Source organism: Dromiciops gliroides, chromosome 4 (genome assembly GCF_019393635.1).
Source record: "Dromiciops gliroides isolate mDroGli1 chromosome 4, mDroGli1.pri, whole genome shotgun sequence".
Lineage (NCBI taxonomy): Eukaryota > Metazoa > Chordata > Mammalia > Microbiotheria > Microbiotheriidae > Dromiciops > Dromiciops gliroides.
In genome coordinates, this window is record NC_057864.1 from 178,440,366 (window position 1) to 178,463,563 (window position 23,198).

The following is a 23,198-nucleotide window of genomic DNA, read 5'->3' on the forward strand; positions in this document are numbered from 1 at the left end:
CTGAGGCCCCTGGTAAAAGGGTAGGAAGCTGGAGCCCAGGTGAGAGGTTTCTCTCTCCAGGTGTGTTCACTCCTATACACAAGTGCAGACTCCCTGAGTGCTCATGTACGAGTACATGTATGTACAAGCAGGGGCAGCTAGATGGCGCAGTGGTAAAGCACTGGCCCTGGATTCAGAAGTACCTGAGTTCAAATCCGGCCTCAGATACTTGACACTTACTAGCTGTGTGACCCTGGGCAAGTCACTTAACCCTCATTGCCCGGCAAAAATAAACAAAAACATGTATGCACAAGCACCATCAAACGAAAAAAACCTTTTTATCAAAAGCCATCTGGACCGGCACCTTCACTTTACAGATAAGGAAACTGAGGCCCAAGGAAGTTCAGTGACTTGCCCAAGGTAACAATCAGACTCTCAAACAGACACATATGACACATAGAAAGCCAGGGAAGTCTGGAGTCAAATCCTGCCTAAGGTACTTAGTAGAAGTTACTTCTTTCTCAACCTCAGTTTCCTCATCTGTAAAATGAGAGAGTTGGACTTAGATGACTGTTAAGGTCCCTTCTGACTGAGTTAGTTCATCATTTCTAGACCAGTCCTTGTAGAGAAACCCAGGATCCAAATGCTCACATATACCTCCTACCAAAACCTTTCCATTTTCCCATTTGACAAAGGGAGATGGACCCCTCCCCTCACCTGTCGCCGAAGCTGTCTCTGTGCAGAAGGGGAGCACCCCGGTGGGGGAAGTTTGGGTATCATGCCCCAGTTGGAGAGGTCATGGGGCTGGAGCTGGTGGGACCCATCTTTGGGAAGCTGGAGGAGGGCTCTGGCATCTACTGGCTGGGAGTGGATGGAAGTAGTTGAGCCTGCTGTGGGGTAGTTTGAAGGTTAGAGACATCAGTCATGTCTGCCCTGAAATCTGTCTTCCTTGAATTTCCCACCCACCCCACCCCTATTAACATCTCTTCTCTGTCTCCATCTCCATTCCTGTAATCAAAGAGGTTTTGTTCCTACCATTCTCCTGAACTGTGAGACCCTGGCCGGTCCTGTCTACCAAGACCATTACAGCCTTGTTTGAAATCCTGGACAGCATCCCCTCTTCTGGGATTGGCTCCCCCCAGCAAACCAGGAGGTTTCTGGGGGTAAATCTTTCTTTCCCCAAAGTTTGGAAGCTTCCTAAGACTGGGGACCACATGGATTCTTTTTGTTCTACTGTCCTCCCTGGTGATCAACACAAGACTGAAACAGGAACCTAGTTTGATGTCAATTTAGGAAGGCCATGGTTGGCCACTGCATCTCCCTTGAGCTCCTACCTGACTGAGATTTGGGGAGCATCCAGGCCCTCTGCCCTAGGGAGCCCTGATAGCAGCCCCCATCTCGGAACATGTAGCTGTCATTGGGCAGGGAGTGGGTCCTGCTGACCCCTGACTTCCGCACACTTAGCAGACTTGGTTGGAGGGCAGAGGGTCCAGTGGCCATAGCTTCTTCAGGATGGGGAAGGGTCACAGTCTGAAAAAGAAAATGGGAAGGGAGGGAGGAAGAGGAGACACACAGTTTTGGCCACCGAGGCACAACTAGGCAGCTGGAAACAGATTCCCACCCCAGCAGGTAGAAACGATGGGCATGCAGACTGTCAAGGGGTTTGAGGAAAGGGAACAACAAGGGACACAGAGACAGAAAAGTGAGACAAATGAGCTTTCAGGGAGGAGGCAGGATGGGGAGGAAAATTTGCCCCCAGGTTTATAGTTGATATCATCAATTCATTTTTAGACTTAACAAAGGGGTGTGTGTGTGTGTGTGTGTGTGTGTGTGTGTGTGTGTGTGTGTAAGGATTGTGGAGGTTATTTCTTTTAAGGAGGCTCAGATATCCCTATCCATGGATTATAAAAAGGGGTCACCCCAGATCACAGGATCAGAACCTCAAATGTTTCTCTGGGCTGTTGGGCAGAGTTTGCCTTGAACATTCCTTGAGTCTCCCACCCTAGAGATGGAATGATTTTAATTAGCTTTCTTCCAAGGCTTAGCAGAAGTCCACATAAAGCCTCCCCTGCTTCAATTTCATCTCCTGCCCTCACTCTCAGATCTTAGTGGAGGCACAGTATGTGGGATAATTACAGGAAAATCAGGGTCTCCTAGGAACTGGAGGACACGGAGCCATTATAAAGCTGGTAGCCACTAGGACTTGAGTTCCCGACCTCTCACCCACTTTGAGCTCCTTCCTCACCAATTCTGTGGTCCCAGGGTTATAGCAGTAGGGAGCAGGTGGCAGGAGAAGGGGAGACCAGTAAGAGTCTAGGCCGAGGAGGAGGAAGGTCATTTAGTTTTAGCTCCAATGCTAGGTCAGTCATCAGCTTCAGAAGCCAAGCAGCATGCAAGCTGGCTTCCCAGGACCAAGAAACCCAACTATGGTCTGTCTCCTTCCTCTGCCCCATTGTCAGTGATGGATTTCGTTCTCATTCCCAGTTTAGCAACCTAACAAGAATATAACTCAGGACTTCGATTGAGGATGTCTGAGCCTGGGACAGGACTATATCCTTAGCTCCCACTCCCCCAGCACTGGGCTCCAGTGAAGCCAATAACCCACAGCCCCCCTGGGACCTCCAACCAGTGGCAACGTTCCCAGTGGCTGGAGGCCCCGGCCCAGAGCATTTCTGCTGGTGCAGCTGGGCCGCACTAGAAAAAGGAAGGTTTATTTGGGAACTAGCTTCACCTCATCCCTTTCCTCCCCCAGTAAGCCCCAAGGGCCTGTCAAGGCCTCTTCTTTCTTTTGTACCACGACCATGGGAAACCCATTTCGGGGGACAATTGGAATGGGAAAGGGGAGTAGGTTCTGAGTCACACAAGGCTGGAGGGACAAGGGAGGTTGAAGGATTTATCAGCGACACAAAGAAAGGTCCTCAGAAATTAGGGTGGGAGGCAAGACATGGAGAGTCACAGAGAAGACGAGAATGGTCCCCTTCCAAAAGTGGGGAAAGAAATTATGTTGGTCACAGCAGAGGAGAAAGCACCACCCCACTACACAGTGGTGAATGTCTAATGTTGTTAAGGGTGGAGTGAAGGCATGGAGAAGAAGGGAAGGTGGGTTAAGGGCACAGCCTGGGTAGGGCTCCAAATACAGGGGGCTGAGTCTGGACCCCTCAAGACAGGGGTCCAGGCTCTCCAGAACACAGTTTCTTTCATCAGCTGCCTGGTTCTGTAGACTGGCAGGGCCAATTCCAAAAAGGGGTGTGGAAGGTATACAGGTTAGTACTTCGATGTCTGCCCCCACCCCCACTCCCGTATTCCTTGTGGAAAAGGTCGCACACATTCAACCTTTGTCTCTCTCTCTCTCTCTCTCTCTCTCTCTCTCTCTCTCTCTCTCTCTCTCTCTCTCTCTCTCTCTCCCTCTCTCTCTCTCTCTTTTTGGAGGAGAGATGATGAGAGATGTTAATTTGGCAAAAAACAAGAGCTGCAACTGAATTAATGTATCTGGGGTGAAGAGTAAGAACTGGAAGCTTTGAGAGGAGGGGGATGGGGATGAGGGGGAAGGGAGGAAAAGCCCCAGTGCCAGTATTCAGAGCCCTACACAGAGCTAAGGGAAAAAGTGAGCGGGTCTGCGTATGTACATTTCTTTCCAGGGCACTAAGTAAAAGTGAATGAGTGTCATCAGGCAAAGAATCATCCGTCAGAGCTAAGGAGCAGGACTGTTCAGACAGAATATCTGACGTCAGAGACAGAGCCTCCATCTCAGCTAGAGGGATCTAAACAAGGAGAGAGATGATCAAGCATAAGAAACCAGGACAAAAATAATGGAAGAAAAAAGAAATTTTTTTCTTTTTTTTTTTTTAACAAAACACACCAAAAAAAAAAAAACCCAACAAAAACCTCCCTCCTCTCTCCCCCCACCTTCAACAAACTGACATCCCTCAGACTATCCTGATCCCAACACACACACACACACACACACACACACACACACACACACACACACAGCATCAGAGCATGAATTCGAAGGGTCACCACATACACAAAAGGACCGAGGGCAAACATCGACAGAGCCTGAATAGCAAAGCACAGGGAAACCACATAAAAAAGATCCCCGCAGATTCTTAGACCACCCCCTGCCACCCTGTGTTGGGGTGGGGGTGGGGTGGGGTGGGGGGGAGTAGGGCTTTAGACACAGTCATGAAAGATGAAACTAAAAGAAGAGAGGGGGAAAGAAAGATTCTCCCTTTTTTCTATGGAAGCAGCAGTATGGAGGGGGGGGGCACAGAGAGGGAGATGATGGGGACAATACCAGAAAGCCTGGCTATGTTCCTATTATTTTCTCTAAATCTAAAAGGCTGCCAGGGTTTGTCAAGGCCTCAACTTCTGAATTCTTCAATCCCACAGTCTATCCCTGCCCTCTTTCAAAGCCATCATCCATCTCCCATTACCTTCTCTCTCAGAGCCACCGAAAGTATCAGGACATGTGTCTATACACATAAGGTCTGGCATGAGCATATATATTCCCCTGATGTTATCCCCCTGGATGCATCACAACTATTACCCACCCATCCCACCAAAGATCTTGTCTGTGCAAACGCTGGGCTCACTCTCAACAGAGTGGCATCATGGAAAGAGTATGAGATTTGGGTTCAGAACCCACCTCCCCCCCTCCAATGTGGGCACATTACTCCCCTCTCTGTGACTGTCTTTTTTTTTTTTTTTTTTGGCGGGTCAGTGAGGGTTAAGTGACTTGCCTAGGGTCACACAGCCAGTTAGGTCTCAAGTGTCTGAGACTGGATTTGAACTCAGGTCCTTTTGAATCCAGGGCCGGTGCTTTATCCACTGCACCACTTAGCTGCCCCCATCACTCCCCTCTCTGGACTTCAGTTTTTTTTCTACAAAATTGGAGGTTGGGAAAGATGATGTCTGCCCTTCCAGCTCCGAGCTCTAGGAATCTAAATGTGGGAGTGCAGGTCCTTCAATGTCTTCCAACAGCAGCCCTGGTTGAAGGGCTTCCTCTGACTCTTCCTTCCCCAGCCTCTCCTACCTGGAATGCTTTTTCCTCTACCACCGCCCTGTCGTCTTCCTAGGCGTCATGTTCCCACCCAATGAAATAATCACTGATTACACTACAATCCACTGCTGACGCTCCTCACATGCTACTTCTCTCTTCTGGAATAAACCTCAACACCCTTATTCTGACTCTGAGGATGGTGGGCAGATATGCCCTGACTTCTTATCCTTCTCCATCCTGTAGGAGATGTGGGGTTCTATGCCCTTGTAGCCTTAACTGGAACAAGGACTGAGCTAGGAAGCAAAGGGAAGCTGCAAGAGAGGGGAGGACAGGGAGCACAGGATGGGAGATTTAAAGCTAATTCCTTTGGTCTGTGAGATCCCAGAGCCCCCCTAAGCCCTAATCTGCCAGGTTTCCTGTCCTAATTTAGGGAACTGATTCCTTCAGTGTAGGAGAAATGGAGGAGCTATAAGGGTGTGAAAGGGAAGGTGAGAGATTAGAGAAGAAGAGGGTGGAGAGAAGGTAGCAGGACAGGAAGGACAAGGGCTTGAGAGAGAGCAATAGATGAGGAATTATTGTAGTGGGAGTCCCGGGGGTCATGACAGAGTTGTGATGGAGAGGGAGGGCAATAAGAAAACATCCATTTCATGTTCCACATCTCGCGTGTTCTTAGAGATCAGTGTCACGGCCTAATTCCTCCCTGCCCCCACTCCTCTACCAACTCCCAAATCTCTTTTTAGGATAAATTTGGGCTTAAAATAATCAGATAAATGAAGCATCTGTCATGCCCAAACAAGAACACAACGAGAAGCCACTATCCTGGATGACTGCAGGAGCCAGGCCCCAGGGGGAGGAATCAGCCTCTCAGTCTGGGTGGACACACACTGGCCTAATCCTGGTTCCAAGGCCAGCCATGCAGGGCCCTGTTGTGGAGGTCCCTCCCACACTCTCAGGCATGTCAGTCAGCACTGCCAAGAAAATCTCTTTGCCCCTTCCCTCTCCCCTCCTTATCCCACAAGTGTTTGACCAGACACCCCCTCCCCTCCATATTCCCTCCACTCCCCTAGGCTCTCTTCCTGCCCCTCTCTCCCAGTCTCTCTTCCTCTCCTCCTCAGTGGTCGACCCAAAAGGGCCCTAAAGGCCTCCCACAACATCTCTCTACTAGCACAGGGATTCTTAACCCTTTTTGTGGGTCATGGAGACCTCTGCAGTCTGGTGAAGCCCATGGACCCCTAATCACAATAATGTTTTCAAATAATTCAAAGAAATGTTAAATGTCAGAGGTTAGTAACAAAATGTAATTTTCCCCATTGAGGTTCTTGGACAATCTGAAATCTAACCATGGACCTCTTTAGGTGTCTGTGGACACCAGGTTAAAAATCCCTGTTAAAGCATCTTCCTGGATCTTCACCTACCTCTCTTATTCTAATGCCCACCTCATCTTCCCACCCCCATTGCCCCACGAACACTCTCCCTCTAATGTTTTTTTGGTCTCCTACTGTATTAGAATGACTCTTCCCAGCTCAAGGAAATAACTGTCAGAATATTGATTACTTTCCTAAACTACATTATACCCCTAGGTTTCCCTTCTTACTGGCCACCTCAATTAGTGTTGGACACAGTAACTCCCCTCCCATACTGAGCTGGCAGGGCAGGGCACACAACACAGGGACAGTAACCTGAGGTTCGGAGTCGCCCTGGCCAGGGGCGGGAGGGAAGGTGTAGGGCCGGCCCAAAGAGCTGGACAGCTCATCCATCAATTTCAACTCCCCCTCCAGAGACCCCTGGATCAGCAGGGAGATGGTGTCAAACAGCTGTCTGTCCTGAGTAGTGCCGAGGAGAAGTTAGGAAGAAAGAGGGGGTGGGGGAGAGGGTCAAAGAGGAGAGGGAGAGCAGATAGAAGAGAGTGATGTATGGAGAAAGGGTGAGAGAAGGGCAATGAGCAGAGGTGGGAAAAGGTGAGAAGAAATAAGAGATGGAGAGAGAAGGAAATAGGAAGAAAAATAAAGAAGAGGGGATGAAAATAGAAGAAAGGAGGAAGGTGAGAAGATTAACGGGGGAAAAGGATGTCAGAAGGAGAGGGATACAGAGAAGAGAGGGAAGAGGAGATAGAAAAAGAAGGAGGAAGAGGGGGAGAGATGGAGGATGTGAAGAGAGGATGGATAGAGAGAAGATGAAGAAGAGGATGAGGGATAGAGAGAATGAGGGAAAGAAAGGGCAAAGGAGAAAGTGAGGATGAGGGACAGGTAGGATAAGGAAGAAAGGATGAAGGAGAAAGGATGAGAGAAAGGATGAAGGAAAGGGTAAGTTTGAGAGGGAGGAAGAAATAAGGGATGGAGGAGAGAGGAAGGTTCAGAATAGAGGAGATGAGAGAGAGTGGGGATGGAATGAAAGGATAAAGACAGAGAGAACAGGAGAGGGAAAGAGAAGATAAAGAGAAGCCAAAAAGGAAGAGGAAAAAGGTTGGGTTAAAGAAAGCATGGGTTGAGAAGGATGGAGAAGAGAAAACCGGAAAAAAGAAAAAAGGGAGTAAAGAGAAGATGAGAGGGCATCAAAAAAGAGATAGGAAGGAAGAAAACAAAGAAAGCTTTTCAGAAAGCTCAGTCCTGAGTTAAGGAAGGAGAGGCCAGATCAGCACTGGGGAAACAAACACGTTTTCTCGGAAGAAAAAAAACCTGGAGAGGGGAGATCTCTCATCTCTGGCAAGGAGACTAACCTTGTGCTTTTCTAGGAAAGTACCATCCCTAGTGAGGCAGAGGGAGAATGCCACCCCTCACACCCTCCCTCAAGGCCCCCTGAGTAGCAAAGACAGAGGTGCTGAGAGCAGCACCATCATTATTCTAGGTCAGGGCCGGTCAGGATGCCTGCTAAGCAGATCCTACAGGTACCTGGGGACCACCCAGTGCTGGGGGCAATGTTTTTATGGTCACAGTTCCCCTTGAAGGAGACAGGAAGAGACATGAAAGCTTTGCTGCTGCAGCAGCCCTGGTGAGGAAACAGAGTTCTTTCCCAACCTCCCTCCTTGGCCCCCATCTCTGCCAGCACCAACCCGTGGGGTGATGCCCCTTCCAACTCTCATCTTCTCCTCTAGGGAGGCAATGGAGCCCATGTCTGGAGGGGTTTGATCATTTGGGAGGAGAGTGAGGGCCTGGTTCTAGGGGGCAGGAAAGCAGCGGTGAATGAGTCTCCAAATGGGGTTGTGTGGCTGGCGCTCAGCCTGGGTTTGATTTCTCCCGTCCTCTGCCTGCTCCAAAGAGGACCTCCCCAGCCCTTCCCTCCTCCCTCCCTTTCAGTCCCCTCATTCCCCACTGGGGTCTCACCGTGGGGTGGCCCAAGGAGAGTTGAGAAGCCACTTTGACGTGCAAGGCCTGAGGGGCCCTGAGCTTTGGGCTTCCAGGTTGGCTGTCCGGCCCTCCCTCTCCCCGGGGCCAGGAGAAGGGGTCTCCCGGGATGGGAGGCTGGGGAGGGGCCAAGGTCTTCATCTCCATCTCCAGCTCGGCCTCCAGCTCTGCCTCTTCCTTGGCCTCCTTGTTGCTCTCCTCCAAGTGCTTCATCAAGACAGCGATGACCACATTCACCAGCACAAACTGGGCAGTCAACACAAAGGACACGAAGTAGATGGGGGAGATGACAGTGTTGTAGCAGGTGGACTCCTGGTCACAATCTCGGAGGGTGTCCTGAATGGGGGAATGGAGGAGTTAGACAAGAAGAGCAGAGGTTCCCAACCTGGGGTCCCTGGATAGATTCCAGGAGGTCCTGGAAGGTTTTTTGTTTGTTTGTTTGTTTTGGGGCTTTTTGTTTGTTTTTGCGGGGCAATGTGGGTTACATGACTTGCCCAAGGTCACACAGCTATTAAGTGTCAAGTGTCTGAGTCTGGATTTGAACTCAGGTCCTCCTGAATTCAGGGCTGCTGCTTTATCCACTGCGCCACCTAGCTACCCTGGTCCTGGAAGTTTTAAAAAATATTTTGATATGGATTTTATTTTATTTGCCTTTTCAATGGGTAGGAGAAAGGGAGAAGAGAAGGAGAGGATTAGGAAAATAAAATAAATTGAATTTTAAAAATATTTTGACAACTACATTTCAATAGAATTAATTTCCTTTATAATCCTGTGTTTTATTTTATACATTTAAAAACATTATTCTGAGAAAAGGGCCATAGAAGCCCCTGACACAGAAAAGGGTAAGAACCCTTGGTTAGAGGGTATCTAGGATGAAAAGAAGAGGAGTGTCCTGAGAAGAAAGAAAATTTATAGGGCATCCTGGGTTTAGGAGTGAGTTATAAGGTGTTTTGGTAAAAGGGGGAGCTATAGAGTATCAAAAAAGGGAAGGGGCAGCTAGGTGGCACAGTGGATAGAGCACCAGCCCTGGATTCAGGAGGACCTGAGTTCAAATCCAGCCTCAGACACTTGACACTTACTAGCTGTGTGATCCTGGGAAAGTCACTTAACCCTAATTGCCTCACCAAAAAACAAGAGAGAGAGAGAGAGAGAGAGGGAAGAGCTATAGGATGTCCAAAGGAGAGGGAGGAGGTATAAAATATCTTGGGGATGGAGGAAGTTATAGGATATACATACATATATATATACACATTTAAAATATATACACACATGTGTATGTGTATATATGTATATATGTGTATGTATGTATAGCATATATATTATATACACCATGTACTTGGGGAGAGGTGAGTAATAGAGTATCCCAAGGAGAATAAGGAGTTAAAGGTGTCTAAGGGAGAAGCAGAAGATATGGGATATTCAATAGAGGTGAAAAAGTTCTAGGGACTCTTAGGGAGAAAGAGATACAAGGTTTCTTGAGGAGACAGAAAAGTTATAGGGTATTCTAGAGAGAAGGAGAGTAAGTGATAGGGTGTCTTGGGGAAAGGAAGGGTGTGTTTTGGGGATGCAAGAAGGGGCCTCTTAGGGAGAAAGGGGAGTTTCAGGGTATACTGGTGATGTCAGAAGGAAAGCTTTTTTGAGCTTGGAGGAAGTTATAGGGTGATCCAAAGAGAATAAAAATTTATAGAATGTTCTGGGGTTATGGGATGAATTATAGGGTGTCCTGGTCAAAAGGGAAGCTATGTCAGAGAAAGATGGAAAAGTTATAGAATGTTCCAGGGAGAAACAGGAGTTATTAGGTATCTCGAATATGGAAGTATATCTTCTGGAGAAAAAAAAGAGTTTTGGGGTGTTCTAAGGATGAAAAAACTCAGAGGCCTATTTTGTCCCCCTAAACAAATGAGTCCTCAAAAGTGAGTTATGGGGTGCTTTGAAGGCAAGAGATGGGGAGAATGCTATAGGATTTGACTTATTATCATTTCCATTTTCTAACAATACTTAGCAAGGCTGTTAAAAGGAAATTTCTGGGGACAGACCAACTTCAGGAAGGGCCAGGAGCATGCTTGGTGGGGGGAAGGAGGAGGGGGAGGGGGAGGGTCCCACCTTCATGATGCCGTTCCAGTTGTCCCCAGTAGAGACTCGGAAAAGGGTTAGGAAGGCCATACCAAAGTTCCTGAAGGTGGCATGGCGGCCCAAGCCCTCACAGGGGTGAGTTTCATCACACTCTAGGGGAGAGGATAAGAGAGAAAAGGGAGCCTCCAGTCAGCCACTTCTGCCACAGACCCCAGGACCTCAAGCCCCAACTTCTTTGCCCTCAAGATCTCCCCCACACATGACCCAACTCACCCAAATCTCCAAAAAGCTCCACACCCAGAGCTGCAAAGATGAAAAACAACAACATGAAGAGGAGCCCCAGGTTCCCCACCTGGAAAAGAGGAAAAGAAAAGGCAAAGATGCATGTGTATATCCCAGTCCAGTCCCCAATCTTCCTCCTCCTCCTCCCTTCCCTCCAGTCCCCAAACCTTCTGTCCCTTCCTCCAGAGGGAGGAAGAATTAAGTCCATTGAACAAAGGAATAGTCATGAGGGGCTGAGAGCCCAAAGGACTGCTCCCTCCCAGCCCCCTCCAGTACCTGAGGCAGGGCCTGCATCACTGTATCCAGAAGAGCCCGCATACCCACAGCCATCTTCAACAACTTCAGCACTGAGAAAACAAAGGGATTGGGTGAGGGTGAACAGTCCCTTCCCCCATCCTAACCTCAGGCCTCAAGGCTCCATTGGCCCTGGCCCTGACCATGGTTGGGAAGCAGGATGGATGGGCTTCCAGTGGAGGTGTGAGGCTGTGAAGGGGCCAAGAACAACTTTTCCACCCACCACAGAGAGAATGGGGAGGTTTGAGGAACCCAACAACCTTCTTATTCAGCAGAGATGAGCTGGGAAAGGATGCCCAGAGAATGACACAGTAGCCCGAGAGCTGGCTGGGGGGGGGTCCTAAAGCAGCTTAGATCTCCTCCCTTCCACCCAGTTTGATATTGTACAAAAGAAAAATGGGTCCACTTGTGGGGTGAGGTGGACTCTAGCCCAGAAGGGATCTTATTTCCCCATCCATCTCTGGAGTACAAGCCTTCTTGTCCCCCCCCCCAGCTCTGTTAGTCTCCAAAGGCAGGATGGAGGAGCAATGTTAGGGTGCCTGGTGTGGCTGGGATGAACCTCCTTGGCAGACACTGACCACGGGCGATCCGGAGCACTCTCATAATGCGGATGATGGTGGGGTTGATGGGCAGTGATGCGTTGACCTCTATCTCCTCCAGAGTGATCCCCATGATGGATAGCAACACGATAGCCAGATCTAGCTGGTTCCACCTGGAAACCCGAAACGTGTCTCCCTGGGGGGATGGAGGGATTCTGGGGTAGGGGCCAAGGGAACCCAGAAGGTGGGAGAGCTGGGTTTGTGGGGATGGAGGAGTGGGTGGCAAAAGGATGTTTTCTTGCATCCTGAAGGCTAGAGCTAGAAGAAACTTTAAGGATAGCCAACATTTTGCAGAGCAGGAAGGAGAGGAACTGACCTAAGGTCACAGAGAACTGGTCAGTGGCAGATCCAGGACTAGCATCCAGGTCTTATTTTTTCCCATCTGACTACTATTAACTAGATTCTCTTTCCATCAAACTATGGTGTAGGAATGTGCCCGTAGAGAAATCCAGCCTTGTTGGACTTTATTTCCCCCTTCTGAAGTTCACCGGCAATTCTTGTGAATCCATCTGATCCTAGATTAAGGGCTAGTAGGGATATTAGGGGGACATGCAGGCCACCACCCTAGGCATTCTACAGAGGAGCGATATGCAGAGGGTCACAGAGATAGGAAATGCCCAAGGTGGGATTTGAAATCCAGATCTGATTTCTCTTTCTATAATCCCAGGTTGTCTCCTAATAATACCTAGAATTTATGTTTGTAAGACACTTTATAAGTATTACCTCCTTTATGCTCACAACAACTTTGAGAGGTAGGTGCTATTATCATTCTCATTTTACAGATGAGGAAACTGAGGCAGGGAGCGGTTAAGTGACATGCCCAGCCTTATATAGATAGTAAGTGTCTGAGGCAAGATTTGAACTCAGGGTCTTTCTGGCAATAGCTGTAGAGCTCTATCCAGATGCCTAGGTGAACCTGACTATGGTGGGACCAGAGGGACTTGAACCCACCTCTCTTGATCCTCAGCCTAATGTCCCTTCCATTCCACTAGGAGCCTTCCTTTCACCTCCTACCTCCGTTCTCCCCACCCTCATCTCCTCACAACCCTTGGGCCACCTCCCCTCCCTGTGACAGTGAAAAGAAGGCAGTGGGGGGCTCTAGTATCCCCCAGATTTGCCCAAGTTGTCTAGAGAAGGAGAGTGATTGGGGATGGCAAGAATTCTCTGGAGATTTCCCCCTAAGGGAAACAAAGGCACCTTGTAGTTCCACTTTCAATTACCTGTCCTGGAAGAATCGTCGGAAACCAAAGGCCACAAGTTTGAAAACAGACTCCAAGACAAAGATAACAGTAAAGATGTAGTTACAGATCTTCAAAGCCTCATCCAAGATCTATGGGGAACAAATGCAGGGGGTCTCATCACTGATGTCAGAGGGGCTCACACCCTCCCTCCTTATCAGACTTCCTCAGACTCTGTGGCAGACGGTTAGTTGGTCTCATTGGTTGGTTAGTTGGTTAGGTGGTGGAGGAAGGGAAAGGGGACCTATGATGAGTCCTCAGACAAGTACTCCCTGGCCACAGACCCATAATTGTGGGTTATTAGACATAACATTGGAAGGGATCCAGGAGATCATCAAATCTAACTCCCTCCCTTTACAAACTGAGGCCCAAAGAGAGGGAAGTACTTTTCCAAGGGCACACAGTTTCTAAGCAGTAGAGGTAGGATTTGAATCCAAATCCAAATCTAAGATCTCTAAATCTAATAATAATAATACATTTAATAATAATAATAGCATTTATGTAGCATTTTAGATATATTATTTCATTTAGTCCTCACGACAATCCTGTGGAGTACGTGCCATTATTTTCATCCTGTTTTACAAACAGGGAAACCAAGGCATGTTAAGTGACTTGCCCAGGGTCACACAGCTAGTAAGCATCTCAGGCAGGATTTGAACTCTGGCTTTCCTGACTAAGCCCAGTGTTCTACTGACTGAAACACTGAAAAAAACCGATGTTGTTTTTTGGTTGTTTTTTTTTTTTTCTGTTACACTGGAATCATGGCTTTGAATAGGATTCAGAAATCCCATCTGTCAGAAATTTTGGAGGGGAATCCCTCTCCCCCCCTCGCACAATAGTACACTGATGTCTCCCCATATGGAGAAACCATCCAAACAGGGAGGAGCAAGTTCCTTCCATATGTGGGGAGGGGGAATAGGCTGTATGTATGGGCGGAGGGAGAGTTCTTACCTGAGGCTGCTGATAATGTTCCATGGCCATGGTAACTACGTTCAGACCGATGACGCCCGTGATGAAGAGATCCAAGTAGTGGCTAGTACACATGTGGTGCACGAGGAGACGGAACCTTGAGTAGTCTGAGTAGTAGGGTTTGCATTGTGCTTCTGGTGGGGGAGAAGCCAATGACAGGGGCAGAGAGCACAGATACCATTAGGCTTCCCCGGCCCCATCCAGCTCCCCTGCCCTACCCAAGACAGGCTCCCCAAACAGCCACCAGCCCCACCACCGGAGGTGAGAACTCTACTTCTATCAGCATCCCCATTCTTCCTACTCCCTCCCCAAAAAGGGCAAATTGTTTTGGGGGGGGGAGTTGGAATTGGGAGAGGGTATCACAGGCATTTGCTCTCTCTATTCTAAGCATTTCTACTGATACCTCTCCAGGTAAGGTAGAGCATTGGACATGCACAGCTCCTAATCCAGATTAGAGAACAGGTGAGCCAGCCCCCTCCCCTTACATTCGGGTTCCAAAGAGCATTTATCCCTCAAAAAGAAAAAGAAAATTTTCTCCACTCTCCTTCACCTCTCTATTCTTTAGAAAGAGCCAGATCCATAAATTGGGGGGGGGGGGAAAGGAATTAAATGAGGCTCAGTGTGGGGGTGGGGTAGTATTGCAAAAAGATTAAATGGAGCTAAGGATGTGGAATTAAAACTAGAGATTAGAATTTGGCCATCTCTGTGACTGGATCTCAGGGAGGGGGACAACACCAGCCCCATACTCAGTCTCAAGCTCCTCTCCCCCCCATGCCCCCACGATCTGATGCCCATGTGTTCCTGGAGTGGAGGTGGAGGAAGAGGGTCTACTCTCATCCTAGATCCAAGCTCTCGGAATCCTGAATGTCTGAGGAGATAAACTAATTTGCTCACCTAATCTCTAATGAGGAAATGCCCAGCCTGAGACCATAAATTCAGGGCAGCATGATAATGCATATTGGAGTGGAAAAGGCTGTCTGAGATATGTCAGAAGCATAATATTACTCTTGTAATTAGCAGATCAGCAGCTAGTGATTAAAATCACTGCCCTAGGAGTACTGCTATCCCTTAGAGACATTAAGGACAAATCTAGGGAGCAAGATCCAGCCTAGATAGAGACTGAGGGTTGGAGTGGATCTCGGGGAGAGCAGAGTGACGTTCCCTTCATTCTGGGGGGAAGTGTTTGGGGGACTGATCAAGCTCCCTGACAGCTCCATCAAACAGACATGGATCTCAGACAGTCCTTCTCCCCCACCCCAGGGAGGCCTAGGAGGACATAAACCCATCAGCGGCATGGACTGAACCCCAGGAGGGGGCTGGCTCATACTCAAGACCCCATCCTCGTTCTGGTTATTTAACAGAGGGATAGACTGAAGCAGGAAAAGGAAAGGAGGTGGGACCCAGATGAAGACTGAAAAAAGGAGTCAGGACTCAAAATTTTCTGTAGGAGAGGGGGGAAAAAACAGAAACAAAACCCAAGCTCAGTTCTCACATGGTCAACTCTCAAGTTATCTAGACTAATGTGAAAAGGCAATGATGTGTATAATCTCTGCCTCCTCTCCCCTTCGCCCCCAAAACCAAAGCATCCCAGGATTTGTCTTTTCAATTTGGGGGATGCATGATGATTTTTGTTTTATTTTCAGGCACTGAAGATTGATCTTCTAAATGATGACTGACTCGAGACAGTATCTCCCTGAGGAAAGATATGCCAGTTTAGGGGGAGGGGGGAAGAGAGAGGAGGGGAGGTCGATCTAGGCTGGCAACAACAAAGCCTTGGATCTTCCATTGGATGGATAACAGAGAGTTGACTGGAGACAAGTGAGGTCTCTTCCTTCCATCCCTGCAGGAGCTGGGAGGAAGCTGAGCTATGCAGCTCAAGAGGCGGGATCTCTCTGGCTCTACATTAATCTCCATAAAAGCTGAGAGCACCCGATCCCATTATGCTAAAATATGAATGGGGAATTAACCAAAATGTTTGAATACAATTAAGCTAGAAACACTGTCTTCTTATTAGCCCCATTATTAGCGGAGACAATGCAGAAGGGAACTGGAGGGAAGGGAGGGAGGGAGAGAGGGAGGGGAGGGCACCTTCCCCCATCCCTTTACCCCTAACTGAACACTTATATAGGCTGGAGAGGTCCCCACCTCTGCCTCTGCTTTCATTCTATCTGTCTGAGTGAGAATCACACTGGGGTTCAGTCAGAGGCCCCTGAAAGGCAAGTCCTCCAAGACTCTCCTCTCCCCCCCAAAAGGCCAGGGAGGCAAGATGAAGCAGGAGTGGGGGTGTCTGCCTAGAGCAGGGTTGATCACTAACCATCCCAAGCATTCATAAGGCAGCCTCTTCTGTCTCCCCCTCCCTGTCCCCCTCCTCACCCCCCATCATAATATGAAGAAACATCTAGAAACTCTTCATTGGTGGTTCAGGATTATAGAAACCTAGAAGGTCTGAGCTGGAAGAAACCTTAGAAATCATCTAATGCAATCCACGCATTTTATAGAGGAGGAAACTGAAGGCCAGGGAGTTGAAGTGACTGGTCTAAGGTTCCGTAGCTAGATAGGGGGAAGAGCTGGGAATAGAACTCCCAGTGCCCCCTCTAGCCACTCCCTCTCAACCCCTTTCCCCAAACTACTGACAGCTTGTGGGGTTTTCTTTTATTATTATTGTTGTGGTCATTGTTAGACACAAATCCTCAAGGGCATCCACCTGTGGGCTACCCGTGTGCAACGGCAGCCCTGGTGATCCAACCCTGCTTAGCATTCTCTTGGCTACATGGGGTAGAGGTGGAACATCCCCCACATGCCTGGCATGCAGATTAGTGTAAATGTAGATTACCTTGTCAGGGGGCCACAAATTAAGTTGCTTTGGAAGCTACTGTCTCAGCCACAACAGCCCAGGGAGATTGGGGGTGGGGAAGGAGGGAGAGGTATTGGGGAGCTCTTACTTAAGTCACTGGGGAAGTCCTTGGTTGATTGGGAAATTATCCTGGGGTCCATACCTTTCTCCCTTGTACCCATGCCCCCTTCCAGCTGTATGAGTCATAGCAGGCTCAGTAAATATCAAATTCACAAGATGGGGAGTGGGGCATTCCCCCACTCCTGTTCCTCCCTACACAACACACCCAAGGACTGGGTGGCCAAGAGGGAGGACACAGGACCAAGGGTGAGGGCAAACAGGCACAGTGCGTTAGTCGGGGTTATTGTTGAGTAAATATCAGGCACAGATCAGGTGAAAGGGCAGAATCAGGTGGAAAGTAGGGAGATAGGGAGCTGTATGACATGTGACACAGTCCCCCACGTGAGATGGGTCACACATTCAGCTTCTTTGACCAGATCTGGTCTTGGAGATGGAAATGTGGGGGGAAGGAGGAGGAGTGCATTTGATGGCTGTGGGGTCCACTGCTTACAACCAAGTTGGCTACAAACCAGACTCAGTCCTCATCTCTCTATAAGCCAAACTGGCTTAGCAAAAGACTGGGCCCTGGTCACTGGGGTTTCTTCTTCCCCTCCCCATCTGCTGGTACCTGGGAAGGAATTCAGTTCTCCAACCCACCCTCTACCCTGGACAGTCATTGAACTGTCAGATCCCAATGGGATCTGAGACGTCTTCCTATTGGGAAGAAGCCTGAATATAAGGGAAAGAGGGGTCAGAACCATGTAAGAGAATGTAAATTATGTACATCCACCAATCACACTAGCCTGGGAGGTGGGAGTTGTCCATTTGTGTGCACCCTCAGCTTGGATCATACATAATGCAGCCCTGAACAGGAAACAAGGTAAGCAGGCAGGGGAGCAGTGGGTAGCAACTGGACCCTTGGGAGCCCTATTTGGACTTAAATGACAGTATATGTATGACTCTGTGTGTGTGTGTGTGCGTGAGAGAGAGAAAATGAGAATGTGTCAGGGTTTATTCTACTCAAGAGAGCAAGAATAGAATTCCTCCTCCCCATGTCTTCCACTCTTCTCCTCAAACACAGCATGATAGGGATCTGGGATCCTAACATGACCACATACAGACACAGGGGATCCAGACACAAAATACAGCTGATGATTCAAGAGAGAATTCCACTCAATATGTCACCATCAGCACCCTGTGGGATATACATCATTGACCATGGTCAGGTGAGAACAGGTAAGGGGGTATCATTGAGATACTATATGCAAACATGGACACTTGGGGTGTCCCGATTTGGGTTGAGCAGGGAGCCCTAAAAGACAAACCCTTGACCTAATTCCCTGTGGTTCCACCACTGGGGCTATCAAAGAGCCTTCCCCTGGCATGGGGCACTGACCCAACAGCCACACACCCATGAAGTGAGTCCTTTGTGAGACCGTGCAGGGAGGGGAACGTGCAGTGACATAGGAGAGCATGGGCAGGGTTAGGGGCTGGTACACAGCTGCTTGAAACCTCAAGGGAGACTGGTGTACTGGGGATGAGGAGAGAAAGGGAAGCCATATCTCAAACACTAGAGAGAGGACACTGTCTGGCCAGAGGCGACCAAAGGCACACTCTCCAACAAGCAGCCTAGACCTTCTCTCAAATCTTTGGCTTTCGCAGAGAGAGGATCTTGGCTAACTCGGGTCTTGATCTAATTCTTGCTGTTTGTAGCCCTTACCTAGAGATTGCATTTTCTTGACTATTAATGTGTCTGTTAAATTATTCATTGTTACATTTTAAAAACAAATCCTTTCTCCTCTCATAATGCTCCCCCAGATCAAAGTCTCTTCTTCAGACAAAAGGAGACTAGAGAGATTTGCAGCTGTAATAATTGCCACTGTGCTGAAAAGCCAAGGGTGGTAAGTGGAGGAGTTAGGAAAGAGAGGGGACAGGATAGCAAGAGATTCTTGGACCATCATCTCCTTGTCTTTGCAGGAAAGGTTGATAGTTTAGAGGTTGGGGATATAGCCTCATCTAGGTCCTCAGGCCTTGCCCAACTGGACCTAGGATTTCAAATGGTACCTTCTTAGGTATATGGGGACCCTTCAACCCCCAACCCTCACCCCACAAGTATGAGATTGATGTGTCATGGAGAGGAGGCGAATGGACAAATCCATGTACAAATGAGATAGGAACTGGGAAGCAGGCAGGGCCTGAGGTCAGTGATATCCCCCAGGCCATGCCCCTCGGACCAACTACCCAATAGCCGCAGTACCTGGTGCTGCGCTGGCAGAGCTGCCGGGGGTTATTACATCATCCAGCATTAGATCTAAAAGAATGAAACAACATTGGTCACTGACTGGACCTGGCAGCACTGGGCTGGGCACAGAACAGCAGTTCTCGCCCTGGAAATACTGACCATCACAAACCCGAAATCTTGATATCCCTGACCCCAATTCCTGTCTTCATTCTTCACTCCTGACCCCAATCCTAACCTCAAATCTCACCCCTCATTTCAACTCCCACCTTCAAACTTTACTACTGCCCCCAGTTCTAAACCTCAATCCTCACCCTGACCCCAGTTCCTAATCTCAAAATTCACTCTTGACCTTAGCTCTTAACTTCACTGCTCTTGTGACTCCAACTCCTCTTTTTAATATTCTCCCAAATTCTAACCTCAACCTTCACCTCTGACCCCAACTCTTTTCCTTAATCTTCACCCTAACCCCTAATTTCTAACTTTAAATCTCACTCCCTTGCTCCAGTACCTAACCTCAATCTTCACTCTTAACCCAGGTTCCTAACCTTTTATCTCAGACCCCAGCTCCAAACCTCACCTCTGATTCTAGCTCCTACCTTTGGTCTTCATCCTGACCCCAATTTTTTGTGTTTTTGTTTTTTTTTTTTTTTTTTTAGTGAGGCAATTGGGGTTAAGTTAAGCCCAGGGTCACACAGCTAGTAAGTGTTAAGTGTCTGAGGTCGGATTTGAACTCAGGTACTCCTGACTCCAGGGCCGGTGCTCTATCCACTGCGCCACCTAGCTGCCCCCCCGACCCCAATTTTTAACCTTACCTCTGACCCCCCCCCCCACTAACTCCAAGCTTCACCTCTGACCTCAACTCCTATGAACTCATCCTTCACCCATAGCATCAAACCACTAGTAAGCAGGAGCCCCGCCCCCGCCCAGAACAGCAGGAAGCAGTGCTGTGACAACAGCCGTATTTTCTGGGTCATCAGAGACACCTAAGGAGAAGCAGTGACTTCCAGGCTATCAGAACCAGTGTGAGAAGGACAACGGCTCTGTCTGGCTATCAGCGGCATTCTAGAGCAAATAGCAGCTCTGTGAGGCCTTGGGGGGAGGAAGGGGGAGAGTGAGAACAAGAAATGTGAGATTAGCTAGTATGTCCATGGATAGATAAAGCTCACTGATCCCAGCTTTGTGAGGCTGGTATAGGGGCCACAAATGGTTCCTGAAAAATAAATTAAATCTGAAAATCATCGGCAGAGGGAAACGAGGAGGGTGGAGGGGAGGTCCGAGTCAGAACATTGCCATTGGGGGACGGCACGTCCAGTCAGCCTCAGACACCTCCATAGAGAACCCAGACTGAACATGCTCCATCCAGCTAAGCAAGGATGTGAGGAGGTGAAAGGAGAGGTGATGCACAGATGCTATTTAGGGAGTCTCATTTCCCATCTCTGCTCCAGTGCTAGGACTGGGAAGAGGCTGGAGGCTTTCAAGTCATTTTTATAACTTGCTCACTAAATAGCACCTGGTCTTCACCTCCATAATCTCAACTCTTTTATTTTGGTCCCCAACATTATTGTCCCTTACTCCTGACTCCTCTGACAAGGTGAGGAGAGATGCGACTAGAAAAAAGGAGAGGCACAGAACCCCTAACCAGTCTTACAAAATTCACATTCCAATAAGTCCAAGTCACTTGTTAATTTGGGGGACAGAAAAAGAGGCACATACAGATTAGACAATAAACCAGCATCAGAAAAATCTATCTGCACACAGAGAAAAACACACCAAGAGACAGGCAAAAACAGATTAGAAAAAATAAAAGACGGTAAGACAAAGAAACAGTTGGGAGAGAGATATCGGTAGTGGCAAAAAGACATGCACCAATGCAGGGACGTTCAGAGAAAGAGAAAGTAAGTAACAGGAAAAAAATACACACAAGCAGAGACAGGGGTAAGTATGGCAGAGAGGCATATACAGAGAAAGAAACACCAAGACATAAAGAGAGGTACAATATTAAAAGGGGGGAAAACCAGGAAGATGCATAGATATAAGCAGGCTACTTTTTTTATACATACTGAAAGAGACATCACATAGAAAGACAAGACTCACTGAGATAAAAGAGCAATGTAGAAAAAACACACCATACAAGCAGGGATAGAAAGTCATGCAAACTGAAATGGAAAGACAAGGCTATAGATGCCAAGAAGCAGAGATGGACACCTGTCTTTCTCTCCATGCTATTTTCTCAGAGACGGAAGGAACATCAGGGATCATTTAATGTGATCCCTTCACTTACAAGATGACTCCCTATACTCTGAAAGCCATTTCAGAGTATAAAGGTGTTAGGGAGAGGGTTTAGTGCTCAGAGATCATGAATTTTCAGCCAGAATGGAGGGACGGTAGGGCAGGCAGGGGTGTCAGAAGAGACAGTGGTGTGTTTTGAGGAAGGGCCATAAGGAGAAGGTTTCTCAGGGTAATGAGACAATGGAGGCTGAGAGGCGGGAGAGGAAACAAGAGACAATAATCCAAGATCGATGGGCCATGGACTATATGGAAAGTTGCTCTGACCTCTGACCCAAGTCTTCTCTGTGCCAGGGTCAAAACTTGAAAAGATAAAAAAAGAGATGGTCAAGAAGTCAAATAGTTTAGAAGAGAAAGGGAGAGGAGGGAGTGTCTGGGTCTCATCCCATCAATTCAGACACTAACAAGAGACTCACCCAGTAGCCTCAAGCTCTTGAACAGACTGAGGCAAACTCAACCATTTACTCAGTTCCACCCCTTTCATATTACTCCACCCCTGGGGCTGAGGCTAGGGCCCCCACTGGCAGGTGTCCGGAAATCTAAAGGTGATGATGTACCTTACTCTACCCCAACAGCAGGGTTGAGGTGGGAGAGACAGTGAAGGTCTCACCTGGCATTGTTTCAAATGCGGTACTGGTAGGGAGTGGGGAAGGGCATAGAGACTAGATGCTGAAAACCATGCGAGCCTCTTTGGGGATGTCATCCCCTCTGGTGGGGCCGAGCTAGTCTCCATCATGCAGGGCTCTGGAGGCGGACATGCTCGCGGTGATAGGGAGGCAAGGTAGGAAGGAGGCGAGCCTCCTCCCCTCTGCCCCTGACCGCCTGAGGTTACTAGGCCAAGGCCAAAGTCAAGCAGGATTCAGAGAGATGTGGAAAGACTACCGACCAGCCATCTGCTTCTCCTTACTCCTTCTCTTTTTCTCCATCCGCCGTAACCGCTTTTCTTCCCGGCGCCGGGCCTCCTCCTCTTCCTGGTGTTGCCGACACTTGTGGAAGTTCTCTACCACCACACCCACGAACATGTTTAGCACAAAGAAGGCTACGATGAGCAGGAAGGAGATGAAGTACAGCAACATCCAGGGGTTGTGGTTCATGATGGGCTGGGGAGCAAGGTGGGAGACTCAGGGGCACAGCATAGATCTACCGGCTGAAAGAGCCTCTGGAGGTAAACAGGGTGGGAAGCAAAAATTCTCTCCAGGAGACCTCCACCCTTGCCCTCAGATCCCTGCTTGAAGCACTGATGCCTTTCCCTTAAGACTAATTGCTTAATTTTTTAAAAAAGTAAGACCAGTGCCTTGTTTCCATTAGCTTTATTACCTTAGGCTCTGTTGTCTTGGGTTCTTCCAAGCCTACTGTTTGTTTTCATTAAGCCTGGAATTCAAAGGGACCCAGACCCACCATGGATAGATTTCAGAAGCAAGGACCATCTGGCCCTGCTCCACCTACCTGCTGGTCAACACCCACAGCATCCAGCCCATCGTACATGATGTCCACCCAGCCATCCTTAGAGGCCAGCACAAACAAGGACATGAGGGCCTAACAGAGAGAAGAAAAAGGAATGTCAGGAACCAAGAACACCCCCACAAGTCTCCTTTGGCCAAAGTCTTTCGATCCCACACCGAAACATCCTCAGATATTAGCAGCAACTCCCTGTCTATATAAAATCCAACAATTGTCAGTTTGTGGAGACAGCCTAGAGCCTAGAGGCCTCTCCATTCTGTAGACCAAGACTTAAAGGCTAAAGGGATCATCGCTAAAATCTCTGTATATCACCTGGCTTCAAACAGGCAGGGTCATGGGCACTAGAAGCCTATAAAATTTTAGTATCAGCAGGAGAAGGGTCAAATCAACTAGTATTTATTAAGCGCTTACTGTGTGGCAGGTACAGTGGTAAGTGCTGAGAAAGGTTCAAAGCAAAAAAAAAAATAGTTTCTGCTCTCAAGGAATTTCGTCTTACTGGGGGAGACCACATGGAAGAAGAAGCAAAATGGGGATTGGAA

The 23,198-nt window shown here is 48.4% G+C and overlaps 1 protein-coding gene across 23 annotated transcripts in view; it reads right to left on the reverse strand.

Annotated features, from left to right (window-relative positions):
- The window catches only part of CACNA1G (calcium voltage-gated channel subunit alpha1 G), a 91,452-nt gene that overhangs the window by 2,615 nt on the left and 65,639 nt on the right, over window positions 1-23,198 (reverse strand). For 3 of the 23 annotated variants that reach the window (XM_044000572.1, XM_044000575.1, XM_044000568.1), the window contains 14 exons: window positions 22,645-22,734; window positions 22,085-22,298; window positions 18,928-18,981; window positions 13,760-13,911; window positions 12,791-12,900; window positions 11,550-11,683; window positions 10,954-11,024; window positions 10,669-10,747; window positions 10,426-10,547; window positions 8,302-8,658; window positions 6,661-6,804; window positions 3,606-3,740; window positions 1,314-1,509; window positions 697-869 (listed from right to left, as the gene is read on the reverse strand). In XM_044000572.1, the coding sequence (XP_043856507.1) occupies window positions 697-869; window positions 1,314-1,509; window positions 3,606-3,740; window positions 6,661-6,804; window positions 8,302-8,658; window positions 10,426-10,547; window positions 10,669-10,747; window positions 10,954-11,024; window positions 11,550-11,683; window positions 12,791-12,900; window positions 13,760-13,911; window positions 18,928-18,981; window positions 22,085-22,298; window positions 22,645-22,734 (2,031 nt within the window). The remainder of the gene's footprint in view (window positions 1-696; window positions 870-1,313; window positions 1,510-3,605; window positions 3,741-6,660; window positions 6,805-8,301; window positions 8,659-10,425; window positions 10,548-10,668; window positions 10,748-10,953; window positions 11,025-11,549; window positions 11,684-12,790; window positions 12,901-13,759; window positions 13,912-18,927; window positions 18,982-22,084; window positions 22,299-22,644; window positions 22,735-23,198) is intronic. The other 20 variants (XM_044000571.1, XM_044000589.1, XM_044000570.1 and 17 more) reach the window with 12 other exon arrangements.